This window comes from Dermacentor albipictus, chromosome 1 (assembly GCF_038994185.2).
Source record: "Dermacentor albipictus isolate Rhodes 1998 colony chromosome 1, USDA_Dalb.pri_finalv2, whole genome shotgun sequence".
Lineage (NCBI taxonomy): Eukaryota > Metazoa > Arthropoda > Arachnida > Ixodida > Ixodidae > Dermacentor > Dermacentor albipictus.
The window spans coordinates 399,688,417-399,707,850 of record NC_091821.1 but is presented as its reverse complement, the minus strand read 5'-3'; the positions used below and the strand labels follow the sequence as shown (position 1 = coordinate 399,707,850).

The 19,434-nt window shown below is 43.9% G+C and overlaps 1 protein-coding gene across 3 annotated transcripts in view; it reads right to left on the bottom strand.

Annotated features, from left to right (window-relative positions):
• Positions 1-4,820: 4,820 nt before the first annotated feature.
• The window catches only part of Prp40 (pre-mRNA processing factor 40), a 58,614-nt gene continuing 44,000 nt past the window's right edge, over positions 4,821-19,434 (bottom strand). The window contains exons 16-24 of one of the 3 annotated variants that reach the window (XM_065452493.2): positions 18,545-18,753; positions 15,590-15,646; positions 15,420-15,500; positions 12,470-12,569; positions 11,897-11,976; positions 11,115-11,205; positions 10,495-10,547; positions 6,876-7,052; positions 4,821-4,995 (exon numbers count right to left, since the gene is read on the bottom strand). In XM_065452493.2, coding sequence (XP_065308565.2) covers positions 4,909-4,995; positions 6,876-7,052; positions 10,495-10,547; positions 11,115-11,205; positions 11,897-11,976; positions 12,470-12,569; positions 15,420-15,500; positions 15,590-15,646; positions 18,545-18,753 — 935 coding nt within the window. In that variant the 3' untranslated portion in view covers positions 4,821-4,908. The remainder of the gene's footprint in view (positions 4,996-6,875; positions 7,053-10,494; positions 10,548-11,114; positions 11,206-11,896; positions 11,977-12,469; positions 12,570-15,419; positions 15,501-15,589; positions 15,647-18,544; positions 18,754-19,434) is intronic. The other 2 variants (XM_070532098.1, XM_070532099.1) reach the window with 2 other exon arrangements.

The following is a 19,434-nucleotide window of genomic DNA, read 5'->3' as shown; positions in this document are numbered from 1 at the left end:
ATACACACGTACCTGCTAAAAAGTGCCGAGAACAATCCCTTTATTTGTTAGGATTCACAGCGAGTTGATCCGCGCCTGTGGATACGGCAGGTCCATCGCGTCGTCGCTGTTCGGAAAGTTCCCTGGTTTTACCGCACACGGTTGTGCACATCTTGGAAAATGCTAAAATTTTATGCAGACCTCACGCACTGTAGGAATCGATGTAAGCGAAGCTTTCTATGCTGGTTGCTTTGAGTGACGATAATTAGCGATGATGTTGACGGCGAGTGCTTAATTTCTTCAACGTTTAGTCCAACGCGAGAGTGGCGAGTTGATGTTAAACCTTATCTTGCGTGCACCACTGCTGTTTGTTTTGCATAGTATACAAAGCACACAGGGAGAGGTGTTTACTTGAGGCGTTGTTGTGCGCCATATTTCATAACTTCTGAGATGGTTGAGCACTGTCATTGCCTCACATAGCACATCGCATCATGTCATAAGTATTAAACTTGAATTGGGTTATGGAGCTGTACGTGCCAAAACCACAATCGGATTATGAGGCACGCCGCAGTGGCGGATACCGGATTATTTTTGACACCATGTTCTTTAACGTGTCCCAAAATCTAAGTGCATGCGCGTTTTCTCCTTCGCCCTCGTCGAGATGCGGCTGCCGCCGTCGGGATCAAATCTGCAACCTCGCGAGCAATGCCATATCCGTAAAGCTACTGTGTTGGGCACAGAAGTGTTCATTTTAGGTGTAGCCGCTTCCGTAGTGTCGCCTAGACCCTGCGGTATGTTTTAATGCGGTCCTGCTTCTGCACGGGCTTCGTAAGTTGTCGGCTTGATATGTTTGCATGTTTATGTTTCAGAATTAGCATAAACGTAGTGTACCGTACCTTGAACTTAAGTTTATCTAGTTTCCCCGCAACCGCTGTCGCATTATAGTGCTATAGCGTTTCCTTGCCTTCTCACGTCACCTTTTCCCCATTTCTTGTATGGGAACTGCCTCTTCTCTCCACTCCTCTCTACAGTTCTATCTACGTCCACTCTGCACTAGCAGGTTAGTAGAAAGGTAAGCGCTGCAGTTTCTGCAATGCTTTTGAGTGCGGTCAGCTGTCAAGGGGCTAATGTGGCGACGCCCAGGGAACTCCAGAGGGCACTGTGCACATTTACGCTTTGGGGGTCCAAACGAGTTTCTCGCGTCGCCTTACCTCTTTACCTCGCTCCTGTCGCGCATACACACGCCCTAAGCCACCCCCCAACGCGATGTTGGCAGACAGCAGCAGCAGCAGCAGTGGGAAATTCGAAGAGGCAAAGAAAGCTTCACTTTTAAAAAACACTCCTGTTTCCCGTCTTTAGCTTTTCCTTTATTTTGGAGCGGCAGCTGCAATGCACGACACACCGCGTAACAGCATTTATGCGACGCGCGCTTCGAAGTGCACGAACATGGCGCGCAGCCCGGTCGCCGCTGTTCGGGCACACATAAGTTGGTGCGTAAAATAGGGTGAGGGAAGTCGAGATGTTAAACAGTGGAAAAATTCACCGAAGATTACGGTGCAACATTTAAGCGCAGCCGTACACATTTTCATTTCGCGATATATTGGCCGGCGCGGACAATGTTTCGTGCGGCACGTTGCAAGCGGAGTGATGTGTGGCGCGACTGCCTCGCTAATCGGGAGATCGCGAGGCCGCGCGTGGGCGACGCGTGTACGCGATTCATAGCAGCCGCCGCAGACAGACCACCGCTCATGCAGTGCTTCGTTTCCATACAGCAGGCGCGCGCTACTATGGCGCCATCTCGTAGCCATCGTCACCGCAAAGCCCGTCTTGCGCAACAGTACGTTTTTTCCTCTCACGCGCATAGCGTTTCATACAATAATTACAAGAGGGAACTCTGGTGCTAGTGTCTACGGGAGCTCAAATCGGGGCCGTTCAGCCAGCAATGCGTGTCTTCTCATTTTTAGTCCCTGTCGAATCGTGCTGCTCCGTGTCTATTAAGAATTATGTGGAGTGCATGGATTTGCCTAAACAGCCTTAAAGCGGCTCCGCGACTTTGTAAATTGGCCTTTTTGAACAAATCACTGTGTATTAAATAAATATTAAAGCTGTCCGATGGCAGGATTCGAGCACAGGACCTCTTGTACAGAGGCCCGATATTGAGACAATTATGCCCGACTCTCCTGCGTGCGCGGAAGAGTGAGCGAGTCGTGACCGGCCGTGTCACACCATACCCCCCCCCCCCACCTCCGCTTTCTTCCTCGAGCTCTACGCTCTGACGCTCGCCGCAGAAACGGGCGCCTCGTTGCACTAGGCATAGGCTCGAGTTGCGATATATAAGGGAACCGGCAGCGCGTAGCGTGATGCCGTCGGAGACGTTCTGTACGTCTGCAACATTTAATAGGCGTTTCCCTCGGGGGGATCGAGAACCTCCTCTCTGAACTGTGGCACGGGTGTAGGCTGGCACACACGGAAGCTTCTACAATGCTTTTGCGCAGGGGTTAACACGCAATTACGATAGCCCAGAGGGCAGTATGGCGACTCCCAGGGCGTTCTAGTCGTCAAACACGCCGCCGTTCCCTACTACAGGCGGCGCGAAGGGAGAGTCGTGTTTCACTCTGGTGGCATCGTTATCTGGCGCCACCTCCCGGCTCGATTTCGTTTCGGTTTCCCGTCGCCTTCTTAAAAAGTTTTACTACGCAACAGGAAAACAACGAAGTGCAGTCTGTCTCGGGCCGTGCAGGGCCCGCCAGCTCCGCACGAGTCGGTGTCTCGTGCCTCAACAATGCTCGCCCTGTGGAATATTCACACATTCCTGCCAAAATGCCCCGTCAGTAGAAACTGCTGACACAGTCCGAATTGTAGGAGCACAAACGTAAGCTCGCCAAAGCTGCAAGAACTCGCGTCTAGGGCCACTCGGAGCCTCGGTATTGTAAAAAGGACATATCACCCTGTTCTATTGACGTGAAGGACTTATATTACTCCATGCCGCAAAGCCCCCTTTTGACAAGTGTTAAAGAATGAATTGATCAGTTTGGAGTAATTGGGTTTTAAACTAAGGCAGGCATTTCAGTGAGTGAGTTCTTAGAACTTCTTACGTTCTATTTCAATTCAACCTATGTGGAATGCGATGGACACGTGTTCAAAAGAGGGGGGTTGCATTGGGTCGTGCCTGGCACCCACACTTCGTGATATTAGCGTGGCCCATTATGAAAAGGTCATAGAAACCTGTATCTGTATGTCTGAAGTAAGGATCATCAAAATATTTAGATGTGTTGATGATTACCTAGTCCTGTTTGATTCCACTCATCCTGCAAATGCTGTAGTTAACATTTTTTCTCAATGTCTTGACAGTGTGGTGATAACGCACGAAATACTAGTCAATAATTCCATCCAGTTTTTAGATTTCAGAATTTTTTTGTTAGAGTATCATATTTGTTCGGAATATCATCCTCATAACAATACAGTGTTGCTTCCGCATCATTCATCTCATTCTAAGCTAGTGAAAAGTGCAACCACTAACCTGTGTTTTGACAATGCGCTCTGGAAATCATGCCCCCATGAAATGTCTAGAAGCCCTGACTTACAAAAAAAGCATCTATCGGAGGCAGGTTACCCCGACCATGTACTTGTTTCCGTAGCAGAAAGTGCAGTGAAGAAGTTAAACAGAATGGCACACACATGAGCAGCTGTGACAATATGAAGAAGGTGGTTGTGCCGCATTTGCACAATGTATTACACACACTATAGAAACTTAGACGAAAAGTTAAAGTAGATATAGTATTTTCCACTCTGCAGAAATTGCTCAGGTTATGCAGTGCTACAGATCCGTCTGCCAAAAATACACACAGGTTGTAAAAATAATCATCGAGCCCCTTTTGTGTCATGCATAAATAATGGGGTGCGTCACATTACCTTATCGTGCGGGAAGGTTTACATTGGGCAGTCTAGGATATGCCTGAATGATAGGTTAAGACAACATAACCAAAAATTGAACCGATACCGGGATGGTCATGTGTCTGTGCATTGCGGTGATTGTAGGCGTAAACAGTTGTTTAAGAAGTGCTCTGTTTTGTATAGAAATGTAGATAAAGTTACACAAGAAATTGTTGAAGCTGCTTTGATAGCGAGGACCACTGATAACTGCATTAGTTCCAGTTCAGTTCCAGTTCAATTGCTCTGACTACACGTGAATTTGCATTCCTAGAAGCAGCTGCTTTTCATGTGCAGTGATTGGGCCTTTTCGATGTGCGGGCCCACAAATACGTATTTTTCTGAAATAAACACTCAGTTAGCGCTCGGCCTTGTTGTCTCGCTCCTGTCCGTGTCTTCCAGCAAGCGCTATGACCCCCATTGCTGTATCTAACCGACTAGCCCAAGCAACCATACTTCTAAACTTCAATAAAATCACTGACCATTACTGCTACATCATAGTAACACATATATACAAGATAATAATACAGCTGAACCTCAACATGCTGAACACAAATACAACAAATTATCAGATATAATTAATCCAGGGAAAACACGGGGAAGGTGGGAGATGGAAATTCAAGACTATCAAAACGAGAACAAGGTGAAAGCAGGAGCCAATGTTTCGACAAGTGGACCTGTCTTCTTCAAGGCAACAAAAGACAAGTACACTTGTCGAAACGTTGGCTCCTGCTTTCACCTTGTTCTTGTTTTGCTCAGATATAATGAAGTAATATAAAATGGTTCTCATTAACATCAGCATGCAGCGAAAGTATTTTTGTGTCACATGTAACTTTTTTACAACAAGGTTCAATGGTACCTCTTATGATGTGCAGAAAGCACTGCAAGACTTCAGCGACAGACACAAAAAGTGTAAGAAAAACAGCCATGGTCCTCACAGTAGCCAGGTGCCTGCTGGCTGCTGTGGCACCAAGGATGCCTTTATTTTGTGATAGATGGTCAATTATGCTGTGCCAGCTGCTTGAGTAACTGTCTTCGTCGCTTTTCCAGTTCCTCTTCACTGACGTCACTGTCTGAAGTCCACTGCTGTGCAAAAACGGTTCAGTCTGAGTACAAATTCACAAGGTAGAGCTGCCCGTGACACAATGGACACAATATGTGAGAAAAACAGCAGCGTTCAACAAATACTCTTTGCATGAAGCAAGAAGGATGTGCCCTCTGCACTAGGTTTCCTCATCACTATCTTAAGCCACATTAACTCTATAATGCAAATAATGTGCTTCTCACAACATATTTAACTAATCTGCAGTCCACACCAACAATGCCCACCATATATACCTATGAATTTCAGCAGTTATCACTCAACCAGATTCTCCACCACCTCCAGCAGTGTTTTCCACTGATACCAGTCTTGCCGCTCTATTTACAATGAACAGCAGTTACCTTACACATGCACGTCAGATGGCCTGCTCACATATTTGTTTCAATTTCAGCTAAACTCGTAAATCAAATTTGTTTTTCAATCTATGGTGCTATTTATCCTTCAACATTACAAATATCTTCACTTTCGCAATTCACTGCAATGGCTTCAATTGAGAATATCATAGGGCATTACGACAAAACACTGGAACATATCCAGTGGAAATGAGAACTGGGCAAGTTGGCATATAAGACACTTGTTAAAAAAAACAGCAAGAAAAGAAACAGGCCAGACAGTACTCATCTTGTCTGTTCATATTCTTTCATTTTCTGTTCTCACTTTCTTTTTCTAACATGAAAAGTATCCCACAGGCGTATTTACTCCTAAGCCAATGAAGATATCTCGGCTGCTGTTCATTTAACACTAGTATCAGATTGGCAGTACAGCAAGTTGGGCAGGTTGTTTTCCATTCATGATGAATGTACAGAGCAAGATAAAGGATGAGGAAAAGACTAGTGCTTGGAGCACTTGTTTCGTCGTCAATTTTATCCCAATTAGGAAGTTGTTTCCTGCTCAGTGCACATCATTAGCAAAGCACAAAGAATTTATGAAAAACTCCCTTTCAAGTAGGCCTGTCAATGCACAAGTTAGATGTGTCACATCGTTTCTCGGATTACATATAATATACTCAATATACTCGTGTGTGTGCCCTGGTAGTAAACCTTACAGCTACAAGTGCCCTGTCATCCATCCTTCCTGCATGTCATCCACATTTTTTGGCACGTCGGTATTAATCATACACGTCTGTCAAGTTTGACATGTTATGAACATGTAATGTATTCAAAGACTGAAATGCGAACAGCAGAGTGCATGGTATTTGCGAAGCCTAGTGAAAAGCAAAGGGCACAAGGATGTATGACCAACTCCAATGTGTCACGAATGCTGCTTGTGATGCATCACGGTTAGTTGTACATCTTTGTGCAAACTACAGAACGCTTAACTGATAGAAGACACACCTGTCTATGCTTGCTTGTTCAAGTGTATTTGATCTGCAAGTAATTCCATGCATTGTAAGAAGCGCCGTTAGAAGAGGAAAACACACAAATCACCACAGCTACCATCACCACCGACGGCTTCAGCTCGGCCTACGGCGCCAGGCGCAGCAACAGTGGGTGGCTGCAATTGGCCCGGCAGTAGTGCATATGCCGTGCAAACTAGTTTTTGCTGCCTAAACACCTGTTAGCACAATTGGCCTTTGTTGGTAAAGCTTGATCCTTGTTACCAGCACCGTGTCAATTCTACACCACCAGCCCTAGCAGAGAGAAGCTTTTTTGCCAGCCAGTGAACATTCATGTAAGAGCTCCCTCTCAAAGTATGTAGTTAGAAGGTGCCACTTTAGACTGTTTGGTTAGGTTCGTCAATTAGCTGAACCACCAAAGAGCAAGAATTGAAGGCAAGATCAAATGCTTACCGTTAGCTACCCTTGAAGCAAAAGAGAGTCAAGGTTAAAGAGAGGATCACCCAATCACCTGACCTGCTCACTCACTTTTTGGTCCAACTCGCCTTCCTCACGTGCACTCCCGCTGCGCCGATTGCGGCCACCCGCTGTCGCTGCGGCTGGTGCACTTGCTGTAGGCTGAGCTGGGGCTGCAGGTGGTGGTGGCTGTGGCGATCTGCGCGTTTTCTTTTTTTCGCGACGCTCAGATTCTGAATCGGACGAGGCCTGCACATGCATAACACGTTGAAGGTACAGCGCCATGCAATGACGACACCAGGAAAGTGGAGGAGGCACACCAAACTCAGAGGCAAGCTGCTTTTGAGTGACCTTTTTATGCCAACAGAATTACCAAACAATATGGCAACGATAATGACTAGCATGATTCCCAGCTGTCAAATATAATTCCATCTGTTATGTGCACTTGCTATTTAAAGACGTCATTGTACAATTTGGTTTACCTATTTGAGTCATCAGCGTAGTTTCAGACAAACTTATAAGCATCCCAAGAAATTCACAAACACAGAGCACTCTGATGTTGCTTGTCTATCTTGTGCCAGTATCTGATAGCATCCATGTCACTGCTGGTGTACGCAGAAACAATCCTATTAGTAGATTGCAATAAGTGGAAAAGAAAATAGATGCAGAAAGAATATAAGATACAGCATAGCACAGCAGAGGCCTAGTGGTTGACCATCTGCCTCATATGCTTAGGTACTGGTTTTGAATACCAGGACCACCAGAAAACTCATTGGTTTTTCTAATGGGGAGAGATGTTCCCCAGCTTGATGCCCAGCTGCTTGTGGGGATTCTCATATTAAAAGGGGCCCCTATGGAGATTTCTAGGCATGGTCTCTGAGCACCCGTCGTCACAGACGGCCCATTTGCAGAGCATCCACTGCGGCTGTGGAAGGCACACTTGAACTGCTGCTGGGTACCTACCGGTAAAATAGGAACAAGTGCACTACCAGCCAGGTGCTTGGCAATGACAAGACCACAACAATTGGAAATTGGTCTTTGTCCCCAAACCTAGGGCATCCCTACCCATTAGGTGTTTTGGAATTTTGCATGGGGAATTGCCACCATGGTAGCATCCCAGGTCCCACTTTTACAGGGCTGTGTTATGCACGCAGGTTAAATGCAATGTGCATTGCAGGTAGCTTCTTCCTTAGAACAGTTCACCCCTAAAGAAAGCCGAGCGTGAGCTGGGGACTCATGTGCCAACCTGTGGCAGCATGGTCTCGAACCTATGCCCTTCCACAACCTAGGTGCACACTCAACCATGAGGTTACGGTTGCATGTGTGTCACCGGCATGCGTCTTCCAGACTTACTTAACGCAGTTCACCAACATAAGATTAATAATAACCAGCCCTTTTCATTACTTTTCATCAATAAGTTGTCAGGCTGTTCTATGAAAAAGAAGATGGAACATATAATCTGCCATCCCAAGTTTATGTCTGCAGAGTTATGTTAATTTCTGCTGAGTTTCACATTTTCTGGACAATTTATTTGATGGTGTGGCATAGAGGAAGCCTTTTTATTTCTTTTTTGCTTCTACATTGAACATCTCATTTACACATGAAGTATGCAGGGTATCAACCCATGTAATATGTACAAACAGAAAAAAGAAGCTTAAATAAGCACTGACATATTTGCTGCTGGAGAGAAATACCATATTTACTCAATTATAACACGCCCTCGATTGTAACGCGCACCCGTTTTCTGTGACCAAAAAAGAAGAGTACAATACCGCGCAACACGTGCTTTCATATAGAAATACAATTTTCTATCATTTGGAAAAAAACAAGATTTATTGCCAATACACTAAAGTTGCGATGAATAAAAACACAAATGGAAGCGGCATACCTTGCCGCCAAGAAAGCTTTTCACTGTGCCGGTACGAGTCACGTGGGGCAACAGATATCACTCGTCGTCGCTATCAGACAACTCCTCATCGCTATCAACAGACCAAAGCATTTCATCCTCTGTGCCATCCATGGCATTCAAAATCCTGTTATTTTTAAAGGCCTTGTTGACCATGGCAGACGGCATCGTGCACCATGCATCTTTCACCCATCCAGCAAAGTCCTGCAGCGAGGCATGCTTCCCACGCAGACCCAAACTGCCGCCGGGTTACCAAATGTTATCAATCCAGTCATCAACCAAGTCCGTGGTCATCCCTTTTTCATTTGCGCGCACAATCACACCACTCGGAAACAATTCCTTTCGGGAGCGATTTCTCTCTGAAGATAAGATATGGAGGAAACTTGCGCCCATCCGCAGTGCAACAAAGCAGTGCGGTGACTCTAGTTTTTTGTGGCCAGAAGACAAAACGCGCACTTGCTTCGCCCCCTTCTTTTCAACGGTTGTGGTGGCAGGCATGTCAAAGTAGAGCGGCGTCTGATCGGCATTTCCAATTTGTCCGAAGTGGTAGCCATTTATATGGTGCAACTTCAAAATGTATCGCTGAAAACTGTGCAATTTCTCTTCATATTCTTTTGGATATTTTTGGCGTATTCCTGTCCGTCTTCGAAGAGAAAAGCTTTTTTCTTTTCATAAAATTTGATAGCCAGCACCTGCTCGCTTTGAAGTTTCACCACATTAGCTCTTTCTGTAGGGCTAACTGCATCGCCCACACTTTGAGCAGATCGGTCGTCACAGGCCACTGTGCTGCTTGCTGCTCTTGCACGTATTCCGCCAACAGCTCTTCTATTTTAGCGAAGCAGCCCTGCTTTGGTTCACTGAAACCCTTCCTTGTTGCTTTGCTGGCGAAAATATTCTCCACTTCTGTTTGCGCCAGTCCCGCACGCAAGTTTTGGGAACTCCGAACGCCCGTGATGCGCCTTGATTTCCATCCCTCTCCGCGAACTTGATAACTTTCCATTTAAATGCGGCATCAGGATGGACTCGGCGTGTCTTTGCAGTCGGTGCTTCCATGCTGATTGAATAAACACAGAAAATGAGAAGACAGGCGGTAGACTAGGTTACACCAGCGCCTGGTTACATGTACAGCATGGAGGTATGCACATGGAGGAAGCTATGAAAGCTAGGCTAAAAGCGCGTATGAGGCGGCCATTTTTTGAAAGCCGATGGCGATAAGGTAATGCGAACTTAGGGTCGTACTAGATTCTAACGAGCATGCAATTTTTGGACCCGTTTTATCGGGAAAAAGGTGCACGTTCGATTCAAGTAAATATGGTAAGTTACCACACAAGGGCCAGGTCTTATGCATGTGGTATGCATAAAACCGAATACTGGGGTATTCAAAGTGCTTCTCCTATGAAAAGATATGGAGCATGTAAGAAAATGTATAATAATGGTATACTCACAGAGTACTGCTAAATATTTCCTGATCTATACACAGGACATATTCAGGCATTGCCTTTGCCTTACTAAATTGCAGAGGATAGAAGCATAAAAAGCATCCAATGACAGAAGAACTTGAGGTAATTATTGCTTTTGAAACTGTTCGTCTTTAATAGAGCAACTGACAAGATAGGAGAAGAGCTCAACATGGAACCTGTGTACTGAAGTGCCATGTATAAGATGAGGAGCAAGGACTGCATATTTTTTATGGTCCATTCATTTTGATCACCTAGTCACACAACTGAAGCTCTGAGGACAAGCTCGTAAAAATGTCAAGAGCTTAAATAAGCAGACCACACTTACGCTGCTTCGCCTCTTCTTCTTCCGATCCCGCTTTCTACGTTTTGCTGAATAGTCTGCAAAAAGCAAGAGATCAGTCCCATCTGCACAACCAACGCACATTCGTGCAGAGCACGTAGGTGTGGCACTGCCTGAAGTGGAAGAACTTGTATCAGCAGTCAATGGAGAGCTCACATTTATCTGTGAAACTACGCCGAGACTGCAATGTAATTATTTGGCCGAGTAACGCCTTAAACCAGAACTGTTGGTCTAATTGACAAGGTGAACACAGACAAAGGAACAAAGTCTCACTCTTCATTGTGGTACTTATTAATTATGGCTTTTGATACAAATAAAACAGGTAAACTGTACATAACTATAATAGAGGGACACCTTGTATCATACTAACATATCATCACATTAAAGCCACTGTACCAATTTCAATGAAGAGTTAAGAATAAAACACAGGTATTCAAGTACAGGTATCTTCATGTCTAACAATAAAATCTAGGGAAAAAATGGTTGCAGCAAGGCTGCCAAGGATAACATGCTAAAATAAATTTTTCTAAGACTAAGCTTCTTGCTAGAATCTTGCTTCAAACTAAGAAGGGGTAAAGAGGTTGCAGAAAAATGCTGGCCCTTACCACTGTCCGAGTCGGATTCATCGGACTCACTCCGAGACCGTTTCTTTTTTCGACTGCTCCTGTACCTGGAAGAGCTGTCTGAGTCACTTTCCTGAAGTGAAAAAGAAGTTTGTTAGAACTATGTCACTGCCATGCAATGGCACTGTCCTTTTTTTTTTTTTTTACTTTAGAATAACCCCACTCCTCATTTAATGCATAGGATAGTCATCTCTTACAATAAAAACTTGTTCAGCATTTATATAAGAGAAAAAAGGCCGAGTGCAAAGAAATATCACTTTATTTAAATTGTTTATAAGTGAACAGTACACTCAAATCAAAGTATGTAACCCTGACAAAGTCGTAGGTCCGGTAATTGCCTAACTATTTAAGTATGACCCTCTAAATATAGCAACACAGCCGATGATACCGGCACCTGGTGGTAAGCAGATACAACACAGATCCTGCAATTGTACATCTGTCCCGATCTTGCTGTCACAAAGGGACGCCTGTGGGCCCAGAAAGTGCCTGTTCCGAACTTCCTGGGTATTGTGTAATTTCTGGATAATTATTATAATGGCAGTGTTTCTTGCGAGTTTCCGTATAAAAAATGTAGATATTGTCTAGCTTTCTGTGATGCGTCTGCTTGTAATTAATACATGAAATTTTGCAATATGGCTGCTTTTATCTACACTGTGAAGACCGAGGCTTGTTAAGCAGTCCGAAATTCCATTGCTGTTGGCCTTTAGTGAAAGGTACTCTGTCACACAGATGTTACAGTACCAATGTCTTAAAAAAGCGCATACCGAACGGGACCTTGAGCGCTTCTTGTTCTTTTTTGTCTTCTTGCTGTGCTTTTTCGACCGACTATGGTGGTGGCTGCATGCTTCCTGAAAAACAGCAATGTCTGGAATGACTCTATGCACTCAACATTAACATGTCACACGAGTTGACAATTCAAGCTTGGATGCATAGTACAGTATACAGGACGATTCCAGATGGGACTCCGCAAGCCCCTTTCCTTGTCACGCCAGGAATAATGCGTCACACGGAGGACAAAAAAAGCACACTTGACTTCTATTCTAATAATTATCAAGCTTTATATTGATTGCTTTTCTGTGGCCTCACTTATCTGCAACTCAAGAACACAAAAAAGATTCACAGTAAAAAAACAACAGAAAGTAAGAAATTAACCGCTGATATTTCGATAATGAAAGCTGGTCGCAATGAATCGGTGATGAAAAAATTCAGAAAATTTTGGTGGTGCTCTGGAAAAAGAAGTTGGCACAGAAAGGATAAACACCACAACGTAAAAATGACACTTCATTTAGGCACAATGATCCTGCAATTATTTGAATGCATGTATAGCTCTGCGACACTTGCCTCCAGTGTGAGCTGGTACTCCTTGAAGATCCGCATCCGCTCCGACTCTAAGCTCAGATTGATAAAGGCTGGCTCCTTCTCAAACTGTTTCCGCACCTGAGGGACATGCAACATGCCGTATTGTAAAGCGGGGACAGTGACAAACAATCCTGCACCTACATCCAACAATCCCACAATGGACACACCTGCTCTATAAATATATCTTGTAAGGAAACCACATAAACTCCAACACAAGAATGCTGAACAGCCATGTACAGTCGCAAACAATAAATGAGTAATTGTTGGTTTCAAGCAACCGCGGCTCATGATGTGTAGATTCAAATCTAACATGTTAATATGTTACAAGCAGCTTGAATAACTAATTGAATAATTAGCCTCATTAAATACTTTTGTGCACAATGTGTGTTCAACTACTACGGCCTCTTGAAAGCAACTTGCATTTTCCCTTTTAAATTGCTCGAGGGGGGTACATTGACAAGGTAGGAGAAATGCATAGTTTCTATTCAAGCACTTGTAGCACGTTAAATTTGCCATGAACGCCTGCAGAAAAATAGTGCATTAATATCTCATTAAACATATCATCCATTTTCTTTTTTTTTTTCGAAGCAGAAGATATATTAAATTATACTACAACAGGGGTATTTTTTTTAGGTATTAACAACCATGTGCAATACAATGAATGCTTTCCATACCACAGATTCGTCTTATTTAAGTGAGTACTATTACCAACACAGCCAGTAGTGGGCCCCTTTTACCCTGAGGCAAAAGTTCAGCCCAAGGGGAACAAGTAACCAAAAACACCAGCTATACTGCTTCTAAAAATTTCGTTTCTGCATCAACAAGCAAGAAGTGCTGCACTTTGAAACATTTGCCATGTCAGCTTTCAGTTTAAAAAATTAATTAAATTATGGGGTTTTACGTGCCAAAACCATTTTCTGATTATGAGGCACGCCGTAGTGGAGGACTCCGGAAATTTCGACCACCTGGGGTTCTTTAATGTGCACCTAAATCTAAGTACACGGGTGTTTTCGCATTTCGCCCCCATCGAAATGCGGACGCCGTAGCCGGGATTCGATCCCGTGACCTCATGCTCAGCAGCCCAACACAATAGCCACTGAGCAACCACGGCAGGTGAGCTTTCAGTTGGACTCTGTTGGCCCCAATAATAGTAGCCCATAAAAAACAGTTGACTATACCAAAAATATTTACATTCCTTTGTTGCACATAAGGAGCTGCTGCACTTAGTACCATGAGCATTGAGTAAGACCCAATGAGCAGCGTCACAAAACGAGTGCATTAGGCATTGAGCAGTGAAGTAACAGCCAGTCCCTGTAGGAATGCTATTGGTAGTACTAACAGCGAATTTCTTAATAAATGCTGTATACATATGTTCTCTCACTGAAAATCAAGCTTTAACTGCAAATAAATAAATAAATAATAATAATAATAATAATAATAATAATAATAATAATAATAATAATAATAATAATAATAATAATAATAATAATAATGGAACAACAGAGTGTTGCAAAGACAGATAATTTAACAGAACATTACAAAATTTTGAAGATGACATAAACAAAGTAAGACATTCCAGCATAAATCAGTGCAGCTGGGACGTGTGAAGTCCATTCACCCATTGATATTTAATGTTTGCTCTCACAGCGTAGACCTTACCTTAACCACAGGTATACAACCTTTGTCTGTAAAGTTCCGAGACTGAGTCCATTAAAAAAAAAGTGTTTAACATTGAAATCATTCGTGCAGCACCCCTTCGAAATAGTTTCCCTTGCAGTCTATACACAGCTTCCAACGCTTCTTGAGGTCTTGGAAACAGTTCAGGACATCTTCTTGTCCACAGAACACCATGTATTCAGAGCCTGTACCTATTTGCAAAAAAGATCGAATTTCGGTATTTCGATAATTTCGATATAACAGAACAAATTGCTGATTCTACCAGCTTCGTTATATTGAGGTTAAACTGTAAGAATACAAATAGTTAGTGCGTAATATTAAATTCATATTCGAAACTTCGCATATTTGCCCACCTTTAGTTATTACGGTTTCTGACATCATTCAACAACACATTATAATTTAGTGCAATGTCTGAAGGTGCAAAATTGTTTACTAGACATGGAACATGGCAATTTACATGCAGTGCTCCATAAAGCTGTAGGAAATACCATATTTTTGCATATATAAGCCAGCCCTGCACATAATGTGCACCTTAATTCAACTATGGAAAAGGGGGGGAGAAAATCCAGAATAATACATAACACATGCAATAACCACATACCAACAACAGCCAAAGCTTCATAAAATCAACCCTGAGCAATCTGGAAGTATAAATTTCTTTTGCATGTTCAGTCATCGCCATTTTCGTTGCTTCACATTGAAGCATGGTGCAGCATCACAACAATGACATGTGTACTCATGCTCAAACTTTGCCTACAAGTGTGACTTCAAGGCAACATGAGCAGCAGTGCTGAAGCTACTCCATAAAGCAAAATTTGTATGTGATCTAGATCCCCACTACATACTTCCATTTCTTGAATTTTCAGAATGGGTAACCGGCCCGAAGATATGCTATGTAGGGTCACCTCATTTGTTTTGAAACTGCGTGACTGACCAGCCCTCACTTTCCCATATACATGTATTACTTGGCCATTGTAGTGTCACTGAGGCACCTGCCTTGAAGGAACCAGGGAAGGACTACTCTCCTATAAAAGGCTTGAACATGAGAAGACTGCAGTGCTTGGAATAATTCTACATGCTGGCCAATTGTCAACACTTTTGTTGAGCATGCACAGACCCTCTTTTTTCTGTCTTTCGCGGACAAAGCACAACAGAGAATGCGGATAATTCCAGCTCGTGCCAAGCCTGGAATGACTCAGGAGTGAAGCTCCTGTGAAAGCACCCAATGCCAAGTTCTGGTAGACAACTGACCTGGTCCCATGTGGATCCACTGTCAATTGATGGCATGGCACCCTTCAGCATGGCCCGGAAGGCATTCTCCAGCTTGCGTTGCTGTGGGAATCAGAAGCAAAGCACTAGTTGTGAAAAAGCCAGAACAAAGGCAACCTGCAAAAAACAAAATTCTGAAATAAACCTCTGACCTTGCGAGCCTCCTCTTTAAGCCGCTCTTTCTCCCTCGCTGCTGCCTTCTCCAAAAGCTGAAAATACACAAGCACAAGATGTCGATAAATTTGCAGCATAACCACTGTACAGACTGCCGGGCCCCTCTAAGGGTGTACAGACTGTACACCCTTAGAGGGGCCCGGCAAACATTTCATACCTGCCAAGCTTGAAACGAATGCTAAAGAATTGAACGAATGCTAAAGGAATTACGATATTTGAAGTGGCCAAACAAAGATTATTCAACTAATCAATTCAAAATTAAATCAAACAGAAAAAAGCCTGTCATTTCACATTTCGCTCACCCAGAAAGTCTTTTCTGCCAGTTAATACATTCCCGAAAACCAATCTTTCAGCAACAACGTTCAGCACATCGCCAAACTGCGATCGTAGAATATGTTTTCCAGTTGCTAGATCTTATGTGAACAACAAAAGGCGCGAGGCGCGCACAAAGAACAGCCGTTCACCGCAGTAGCTCCCCTGCAGTATGTGCCCGTGCATCACGTGAAAGCGCTGGCGCACACCAGCAGATCTCCTCGCAGGTCATTGCACGACTCCTTCACAGTTATTGCTGCCAACCCTATCGCAATAAGCATCTCCATTTATCTGTTTGACAGCACGTGCCGTGTTTGCCACTGGAAGCATACTGCACGCTTTTAGTAGATGATAACCCAAATGCGCCGCCATTCCTTGCTGCAGGCAGCACGAAGTGAGCGTCAGGCTTCGCTCTGGTGGCATTGTATTCCTTGGTCGCCCACCAACTCGACTTCGTTTTGGTTTCCTTTTGCTGTCATAAAACACTATGCAATAGAAAAACAACAAAGTGTGCTCTGCCGCGCAAGTCAGAACCCGCCCAACGTGCGTAGGCGTCTCGTGCCATGATTTTCGCCGAGTGGGCACGTCAAAACGTCCCACCGAAATGCGCCGTCACTCAAAAAAGCTGCTGACCCAGGCCAAACTTGAGGAGCACAAAAGCAAGCTGGTGGGCCACTCGAGCCCCACCAGCTCAGCACGCATTGGCGACTCGTGCTGCAACGATTTGCGCAACGCTTCACATTACGTAAATGTTATCAACAACCGAGTCTGCCAAATTATTTTTTACTTCAAATTGTACACTTTCCCAGTTAGTACATACTTTCTTGCATATTTTTCCAAAACATATGAACAAGGTTCTACTGTATAGCATAAATGCGTACAATATATTCTTCATGTCTAACCAATTAAAACGAACAGCATAAGTCACAAGCCTTTTCATCACATCCGCTGCTGAAAATTGTTGGTTTTTGATGCTGCAGTCAGCACAGAAAGATTCCAGAAGCAAATTGAAACATCAAATGCGCTGATTTCGGCACTTTCACTTGCACTGGAGGCATCACCAAGTTCTATACTAAGCAAACGTAGAATAAGAAGAATTGCGTAATTTGGGATGGAGGGCCCCTTTGACTAATGCATGACATACTCTGGTAAAGTCTCACATAAAGACCCCTGTAGCACTTCTCAAGCGTCAACATTAAAAAGACATCTCCCTTTGGCTGTCGTCTGTTCTTCATTTTCAGCGTCATACATAGTCGTATATCTATAACAATAACATTAAGTGAAGAAGATTAATTCTTCCAATATGTGAAAGCTTCAACTTTACTCTTTGCAAATTAAAGATTAACCAGAACTGCATGCATGTATCTGGTATGCTGCTATGTTCAAATGAGAAAAGGGTGCAATGTCTTTCACTCATGGCTGTTTTGTCATTTGCTAAACCTCTTGTCATTAGTAAGAGCGTTAGACCTGTCACTCCACTGAGGCAATTATTAACCCTTTCGCTGTCACTGACGTACCGGTACGTCATCGCGCTTCCCCCCCAAAAGTGTCACTGACGTACCGGTACGTTCTCTATCGTGCGTTCAAAATTTCGCGCCAGAGCGCAAAGCTGGCGCTCCTGGATTGGCCACGCAATCTGTTGACTCTTTCTACAAGTTCGTATATTCGCCCCGACCTGTGTTACTCCATGTATTGAAGAGTAGGGCACGACGGCCACTCCCCACTTTCTCTTTGCTGAGTGGCGCAGTGGCTCCCTGTTCGCTGTATCATGCGTCGCGCACGTGTGGTTATAGGTTCAAGGGTTGTTCTTCCGTCTCCGCTGGTTTGAAGGTTTTTATTTTTCTTCTGTTGGTGTGCCTGCTTCGGCGCGTCAAGTTCAGGCGCACGTGCCGTTGCCTCTCCGAAAAGGGTGACTCGTTGCTGCATTCGCTCTCTCGCCGCACCCTCGCTTCCGACTTGCAGCAGTAAATGTAAAGCCCTTCGAACTTTGTTTAGCCTTTTTCCATCTCCCTCTGTCATCTTGATCACGCAACGTCCCATTTATCTCCGTTGTGCGGGCGACTGAAAGCGCATCCTCCCTGCGCGCGGTTACTTTCGGATGGCTCAACGCGCGGGACCTTCGTCTGCTCATTGGAGCGGTAACTCAATTCCGATTAAGAATACGAGCCGAGCTCGGATTCGGACTCGGACAGAGTCGCATGCGAGGAAGAGGGTTCCGCATCGTCAGATTCGGATGTTGAAGGGATTATATAGTCAGGCTGATGATGATGATGATGTTTACTAACAACAGCTGCAGAACACTGAAATGTGTATATTACATTGACTATGTTATTTGTATACCAATCATAATCAAAAATAAATTGCTATGTTCATTCCCTGTTATGCTCGTTCCCTGAAACCAAGCCGACACTGGGGGTGCGTCACAGTCAGAAAGGTCCGACAGCGAAAGGGTTAAGTGGACTGACGTTATTATGCATACAAGTAAATAAGAGGCACAAGTTTATGCAGTTCATTCAGTGCTACTACGAAGAAGCAACCCAGTAATTTGAAAATGTGTGGTTTTGCAAAGCAGTTCTCTGCCAGAAAAATAAACAGAAGGAACTTAAAGTGGCAGGCCTTACGCTGTTATATGTGAGCTTTACGTTGCCGGCATCCAAGGTGGCTGATCGTTTATCCTCACTGATCACTGTGACAAAGTCATCATACACTGTGTTCACTTCTACCACAAAGTTCTTCTCTCGCAGAATCTCCTTGATTATTTTCTTTTCACCGTGGAACCTGTCCTTGAGGTCCTCCACAAAGAACTTAAACAGGTCCAATGGAGTTGAACCTGCAAAAGCATATCAATCGTAATGTAAAACATACGGCAGCATTCAGTGCTTTAGGTAAGGCAGAAAATAAATATCACATTTACTCTAAAGTGCACCTTTTTTTCTGGAAATTTCACTACAATATGGCATGCACATTATAGTCAAGTGCAAAACCAAAAGTGCAACGTCAAATCCCAGCCCCCAATGTCGAAGGCCAAGCTCTGCCGCACTGACAGTTCTGGCAACTCCTGTGAGAGCTGGAAGTTCTCTCATCATTGGAAACCGCCAATAGCTGATGTCCAAGTTGCAAATCGAGTAACCTCAGAATTTAAAATTTTGCTATTTGAAATAAGAACAAATAGTTCTTTTGTGCGAGAACAATCAAGGGTATTGCATTTTGCATTCTCTTTTTAATTGGGGTGTGCATTACGTCAAAAGCACTAAATTTTCCATTTCTGGCCATGAAAAATCAGTTGTGCGCTACAATCAAAGACACAATAAGAACAAGTAAATACAGTATTATACAGTAAAAGCTCGTTAATTCGAACCACAAGGGGAAGCCGCTTCAGTTCGAGTTAACGAAAGTTCGAACTAACGAAAGTGAAGGAGAGCAACAGTACACTGCAATTTGGAAGCAGTAGGGCATGTCAGAAATTCGGCGTGTCAGAAAGTGATCAAGTCGAAGCTCTGGGTCCGACTGT